The 7,613-nt window shown below is 41.9% G+C and overlaps 1 protein-coding gene across 2 annotated transcripts in view; it reads right to left on the bottom strand.

The window, feature by feature from the left end:
- Positions 1–4,413: 4,413 nt before the first annotated feature.
- The window catches only part of slc25a27 (solute carrier family 25 member 27), a 43,927-nt gene continuing 40,727 nt past the window's right edge, over positions 4,414–7,613 (bottom strand). For both annotated transcript variants that reach the window (XM_070885211.1, XM_070885212.1), the window contains exons 8-10: positions 7,098–7,190; positions 5,818–5,920; positions 4,414–5,724 (exon numbers count right to left, since the gene is read on the bottom strand). In XM_070885211.1, coding sequence (XP_070741312.1) covers positions 5,653–5,724; positions 5,818–5,920; positions 7,098–7,190 — 268 coding nt within the window. In that variant the 3' untranslated portion in view covers positions 4,414–5,652. The remainder of the gene's footprint in view (positions 5,725–5,817; positions 5,921–7,097; positions 7,191–7,613) is intronic.

The raw sequence follows: 7,613 nt of genomic DNA, 5'->3' as shown, positions 1-7,613 counted from the left end.
CTCGGGCGGTCTGCGGCCAGGGTCTCCCAGGTGTCAGTGGTGATGTCGCACTTTACCAGGGAGGCTTTGAGGGTGTCCTTATAACGTTTCTGCTGTCCTCCTTTGGCCCGTTTACTATGAAGGAGCTCCGCATAAAGCATTTGCTTAGGGAGTCTCGTAACTGGCATGCGTACTATGTGGCCTGCCCAGCGAAGCTGATCGAGTGTGGTCAGTGCTTCAATACTGGGGATGTTAGCCTGGTTGAGGACACTGATGTTGGTGCGCCTGTCCTCCCAGGAGATTTGCAGGATCTTGCAAAGACATCGCTGGTGATATATCTCCAGCGACTTGAGGTGCCTTCTGTACATCGTCTATGCCTCAGACCCATACAGGAGGGCAGGTATTACTACAGCCCTGTAGACTATGAGTTTGGTGGTAGATTTGAGGACCTAGTCTTCAAACACTCTTTTCCGCAGGCGGCCGAAGGCTGCGCTGGTGCACTGGAGGCGATGCTGAATCTCCGCATCAATGTCTGCCTTTGTTGATAAGAGGCTCCCGAGATATGGGAAATGGTCCACGTTGTCCAGGGCCGCACCGTGGATCTTGATGATTGGAGGGCAGTGCTGCGTGACGATGACAGGCTGGTGAAGGACCTTTGTCTTACGGATATTTAGCATAAGGCCCATGCTTTCATATGCGTCAGTGAATATATTGACTATATTCTGGAGTTCAGCCTCTGAATTTGCACAGACGCAGGCATCATCCGCATACTGCAGCTCAACGACAGAGGTTGGTGTGATCTTGGACATGGCCTGGAGGTGGCGCAGGTTAAACAGCTTCCCACTGGTTCTGTAGTTTAATTCCACTCCAGCGGAGAGATTGTTGATTGTGAGGTGGAGCATGGCGGCAAGGAAGATTGAGAAGAGGGTTGGAGCGATAACGCAGCCCTGTTTGACCCCGGTCCGGACGTGGATTGGGTCTGTAATGGATCCGTTGGTAAGAATCACGGTCTGCATGTCATCGTGAAGCAGGCGAAGGATGTTGACAAACTTTAGGGGGCATCCGAAACGGAGGAGGACGCTCCATAGACCCTCACGGTTGACAGTGTCAAAGGCCTTTGTAAGATCAAAAAAGGCCATGTATAAGGGCTGGCGCTGCTCCCTGCATTTCTCCTGCAACTGTCACGCTGCAAAGATCATGTCTGTTGTGCCCCGTAGGGGACGAAATCCGCATTGTGATTCCGGGGGGAGCTCCTCGGCCACAGGGAGATCTCAGAGAAGCAATGATTGTGACCATTTTTAAAAAGGGGGACAAGTCCGTCTGTGGCATCTACAGGGGAATCTCCCTGCTTTCAGCCACTGAGAAAGTTGTCGCTCGAGTTCTCCTCAATCGTCTTCTCCCTGTGGCTGAGGAGCTCCTCCCGGAATCACAATGCGGATTTCGTCCCCTCTCATGGTCTACAGAGCAATAGTGATACCCGCCCTCCTATATGCTTCACAGACACGGACAATATACACACAGAAGGCACCTCAACACACTGGGGAAGTACCACCAACATTGCCTCCGCAAAATCCTGCAAATCCATTGGCAGGATAGGCGTACCAACATCAGTATTCTCTCTCAGGCTAACATCCCCAGCATCAAGACATTGATCATGCTCAACCAGCTCCAATAGACGGGCCACATTGTCTACATGCCCGATACAAGACTGCTGAAGCAAGCACTCTACTCCGAGCTCCGCCATGGCAAGCGAGCCCCAGGAGGGTAGAGCACACGCTTCAAAGACACCCTTAAAATCTCCTTGAAAAAATGTCACATCCCCACTGACCTCTTGGGAATCTCTGACCCAAGACCGCTCAAAGTGGAGAAGAAGCATCCGAGAAGGTGCCGAACACTTCGGGAGCATGCGGAAGCCAAGTACAAACAGTGGAAGGAGCGTATGACCAATCAAGCACCCCACCCATCCGTCCTTTCAACCACCACCTACGACAGAGTCTGTTGATCCCACATCGGACTCATCAGTCACCTTAGAACTCATATTAGTATGGAAGCAAGTCATCCTCGACTCCGGGGGACTGCCTAAGAAGGAGACATTTCATGGAAGATCTTTACTCAAAGGAAAGCACAATAATAAGAGTTATTACCAGTACCAACCCAATACAGGTCAAGATGTGTCAATCTATCACCAGTGTTGCTCGAAGAAACAATGGTCCCACTACACCCTCTGGTCAGTAGAAAAGGAAGGCTTGGCAGTTCTTTCTAAAACATCATAACTGGTCCACGAAATGCACGGTTCCAGCTTTTTCAGATGATATTGAGAGTAAATCTCACTCTAGAATGTCCAAGTACTTGATCATACAATCATTCTGCAAGAAGACTGGTCCAGAGATTATCAAAAAGACATTCACTTTTCCACAAAAAAGCTAACAGAGAATTGAAATCCTAAAGACCTATATGATTCCGAGAATATATTATCACTTTATATGCACAGCTATCTCAGAACACCTAGATTTGGTTATTCTATCAAGCTCAGAGACCAGTTAAAATCTGAATTTACCCAGTGAGACATTAACGGCCTATTATACACCAAACACTGGGACCTGTGATTGCCCCAGTTGGAAGTTCACATTCCATCAGCAATTATTCGGAACCCCTAGGGAAAGCTGAAAACCCTATAATTAAAATGTTATTTGCCAAGATAACTGGGATTCAAACCCAAGTATCAACGGGCAACTGCTGATTAAAAAATCAGAATGGCTACAGAAAACAACAGGCAAACAGGCTAAATGGTAGAAAGTGGAATTCCAGAAAGTGCCTTTCTTTCTAATACCAAAGCTTGGGATTCTCTTATCAAAATAATAGAATATCTAATAGCTGGGCAAATCTAAACAATGGCATGAACCAATCTCAATTTAAGAATGCTTTATTGTTGGGATGTAATATATACCCAACCGGATGCACACTTTCTAATGGAAGACCAAGTGCAAACAATTTATCCAGGAAATGTATCCAAGCTGAGGAAATTATTTCACATGTATCTGGCAACTGTAATTTTGTCAAATGGTAAAATTAAAAGGCGTAACAAAATCCTAGACTGGCTGAAAGACTAAGTAATTATGGACGGACATCGCATATCAAATGGAGATTAAAATCACCGATCGGTTCTCTCTGGAAACCTGACACCATAATCCAGAAAGGAGAAGCGGTGACCGTTGTTAATGTGACAGTAGAATACTATGACCACAACCAAACCCTAGCAAAAACCTGGACAAATACAGGCACCTTGAAACAGTAATCAAAAGTCTGACAGAAGGCAAAAATGTAATTCTTTGGCTTTTTCATTGGCGCCAGAGGTAAATGGCTAGAAATAAACAACCGATTATTGGCCCAGAAATTCCAGCCTCCCTGGGTCCGTATGGAGTGTGTACGGACCCGGGAAGGCATCACAAAATCTGGTTTTCGTCACACTAGCTTGACAGATCGCACGCATCTCAGCAGCAAGGTCATTCGCATGGGCAAGATTGCGTTATTTGCTCATCTCTTGCCCAGCGAATGTCCTTAAAACTCTTGCGCTTGTTTTTACCAGCGTAATAGTTTTAAAACAAAAAAATAAAATTTAAAAACACATTTTAATATTAAAAACCCTGCCCACTAAGGCAAGTTTATTTTAAACCATAATTACAAAAATTAAAAAATCGTAAAAGTATTTTTTTTTGTAACACATTTATTAACTTTAATTTAAATTAATGTTAAATATGTGATATTTTTTTCCTATTTTTTTATTGGTGTTTGGGGAGGGAGGCTTTCGTCCTGCGCATCTGATCTGCAAGATGTTAACATGCTCCGATGCGCAGGGAGAGGAGGCCTCCGACCGGGATCGCTGGAGGGCGCAGCAGGAAAAGGTAGGCTCGGATCTTTTTTACTATTTTTCTGGCGAGTGCCTGTGGGAAGCCCAGCACCGGGATTTCAGGCCCATTGTCTTTCTTTAAGATTAATCATTAGAAATCATTTTCTAGCTAGACTCGAGACCAGCTATCCGAACATAGATATTTTTCAGACAATTACATATGTTAATGTCCATTACAAATTAAATATTAAGTGTAATACAATAAATAGTTAATATTGGGCCTGAAATCGTGACCTTTCCAGCTGCGTGCGATGTGCGCATGCGCCCGTAGACGCCCCACAAATTCTGGGGTTAGGCGTGCACTACACATGCGCCCAAACCTGGAACTTGCGATCTGTCAAAAGCACACATCCCGGGAAAAGGGCCTTCTCGGGCGGAGATTTGGGCTACTTGCCCAACTCCTGACCAGCGAATGTCTAAATAACTCTTATGCCTGGTAAAAGGAGACATAAGGCTGGCTTTTACCAGCGTAAGTGTTTTAAAAGATAGAAAAATAAAATATCAATAATTTTTGTTAAAAACCCTGTTCATTAAGGCAAGTTTAATTTTACCCCTATTAAAAACATATATATAAAAAATAAACATTTTTTAAATACATTTTTGGCTAAAACATTAAATTTAATTTCAATTCATTTTAAATATGTGAAGTGCTTTTCTTATTTATTTAAAATGTTTGGGGTATCCCCATTCCTAGAAATGCCAGCTCCGTACAAACGGAACTCACCCTTACTGTGAATGGGGATACTCCATTTTCATTGGTTGGTCCGGCCCACGTGATCCCAGGATGCACAAACGCTCCTGGAATACATGGGTGGGCCTCTGCGCAGGGCTGCGCATCGAGGCCTCAGAGCAGAAGTCTTCGTTCCTCCGGGACCACCAGGTACATTCGTAAATATTTTTGTGGTCGGAGGCATCTACCCGCGGGAAGCCTCCGACCGCAACTTCAGGGCCATTGTTTAAAATCTATATGCGTATTTGCTTCAACAAACTCTAATAAACCAGCAAATGATGAATTGAGTAGCATAGCAAATAAATGCCTATAGCCACACGATGTCAATGCTATCATGTGGGTGAACTCCCAACTCTTCATGGTACTTTGAAACCCTTCTGGACTGTGACACTTGCATTGGACTGTGACACTTGCACTGGACTTGACCTCGTGGATGAGTCACAAAGATTCAAACACTCTAATTTAATCGAATATAAACAGAAAATTCTGGAAATACTCAAGATGTCCGGCAGCATCTGTGGAGAGACAGTGTTAACATTTCAGATCTGTGATCTTTGAGAATGTCCAGCATTTTCTATTTATATTTCAGATTTCCAGAATCTGTAGAATTTTTCCTCATTTAATGGAATTGTGTTCGAGCATATTCAAATAGTCCATAATAGACTCTACACTGCAGTGTTGGAATGGTAAAGGATACCAATCAAATGCAATGCCGAAGCCCAGTTATAAATCAGCTTAGCCCTCTGTGATTTTACAATATGTCCACACATCTTTCACTGCAATCAAATTAATACAAAACTTCAAATTTTTAATAATGAAGTGATGTACAGCTGAAAATTCCTGAATCTGAAGTACAGTGAACTATAAGTGGAATTAACAGGTGTGCTGACTGCAACCTCCAGACCGATACCCAGAGGAACCATAAATGAAAGAGTTCATTGGAAATTTCTCATTTTCCCCAAGCTGGAGTGGTGCTAGATATTATTATAGTTCTCAAAAGGAACTTAACTGAAAATAAATCTCATCTGAAGAGGTGTCAAAATGAACTGAGGCCTGTTATTTTCCTGAGCTGTTCAAACATGAGCCAGAATGTCAATGACCAAGGTGCCTGAAACAGAAATTAAAATCAAGTTAACAGAAAAACATACTTTCCACAAAAACTTTAAAAAAAAGTATTCTTAAATGTTAAATAAACATTTACCATTCTTGTCCAGGTTGGCAGAAACCCTTTATACAATGACCACAGCCCCTCTTTCTGTATTGTCTGCATCAGGCAATCAATTGTGGACTTGTATCGTAAACCCCTAATAACAAAAAATGAACAGAAGTGCTGTGAGGATCTCTTGGAATCAGTTAAAGAAAAATCAATTAAAAAAAAAAAGTCTGAATAGAGTCTTTTAGATTTACTGCGGTGTACAACGAGGTAAAGATTAATTCAATAGGGGCGCAAATAAGGTCTTGTTTCTACCGTAACAATTTTATTTAGCAAAACAAAAAATGGCTAGTGTTAAAAATGAAAAGTTCAGTTTTAAATAATGTATTTTTAGAGTTTCTGTGTCATGATTCTGTACGTGCCGACTCTAACATATGTGATCAATTTGTTGTTTTAGTACGCCTGATACATCGAAGATGTCAGTATTTTTTAAATGCATATATTTGTTCCTTTAATGCCCAAACATTTGGTTACAATAACCAGGCTGTACAAATCAAATTAAGGGATTTGCATATTTTCTTTTTACTTTGATAGCTTTTAAAGCAAAATGTTATACAACTTTGTTCTGTATCAGCTCTTTAAAAAAAATAACATAGCAACATCCTGTGCTATCAAAACACTGAAAATAGCAGCTGGTACTTTTCTTGAGGCGGGGATGTTGATACTTTGAATGTTTTAGTATTCATCTGTAAATGTACAATTTTGTTTAACATGCAATAAGGATACTATGATGTGGCAGAGTCTGGTGTATATAATGAATGAAAATCTTCAATCAGGAATGTGGCAATTTTGAGAAGAATTAAAATAGTCGTAAAGTTCAGAGTCAAGATTATAAATACATATCCCAGTAATATGCCAAAGACTAAATTCTGATAATGATGCAGGTGTTATATTACCAATATGATCTCTCAATAAAGACACGTCAAACATCAACTGAATGGAGTGTCTCGGTTTTGAGTGTGACTTGAACACCAACTTCTGAAAAAGGGCTTTCCATGTGGCTACAGATTAGACACACTTTTTTTCTTTTACTCTGCAAACAACGGTACTATAGTTAAGTATCCATAATCACGTTATAAAATCTTATGGAGAGTATTCAGATAATCGAAATTTGGGGATTCTTGCATCACCTGACCCTTAAAGACTATTTTCTACAATCACTCCCACCATGTTCTGTATATTACATCATTTAACCCCCCCCCCCTCCCACACCCTGAAAATATGATTACAACCTCCCTACAGTAGAAGGGCACTTATATCATACTTGCCTTCCTTGTTTATCTCTGGTCTGGTTCATGATTCTGGTTTTAATTACATCAGCAGGGGTTCCCATGGTAGCAGCGACGAGACCTGAGCAAATACTGAGCAGAAGTTGTTATTTTTAAACTTGTATGAAGTGTGTTAATTCATAACAAAGAAAACTGAAAAATAATTGTTTTTTCAGTGTAACTGATGTGGCATTAACCATTAAATTTCCCAATCTTTCTGGTTTCCCTGGGCTAAACATTTGAGTGACTGGCCCTGAAATTCCGGCCACCCCGGGTCCCTATGGAGTTTCTACGGACCCGCGAAGGCATTGGAAAAGCCGGTTTTCAGTGCACAATACTGAAAACCGGCTTTTGCGATCTGTCAAGCTAGAGCTTGACAGATCTTCTGTATCTCGGGAGCAAGGACATTTGCACAGGCAAGATTGCTGTATTTGCCCATATCTTGTCCAGCAAATGTCCTCAAAACTCTTCGCCTGATAAAAGCAGGCACATAGCCTACTTACAGGCGTAAAAGTT

Source organism: Pristiophorus japonicus, chromosome 7, assembly GCF_044704955.1.
Source record: "Pristiophorus japonicus isolate sPriJap1 chromosome 7, sPriJap1.hap1, whole genome shotgun sequence".
Lineage (NCBI taxonomy): Eukaryota > Metazoa > Chordata > Chondrichthyes > Pristiophoridae > Pristiophorus > Pristiophorus japonicus.
This window is presented reverse-complemented; position numbering and strand designations above follow the sequence as displayed.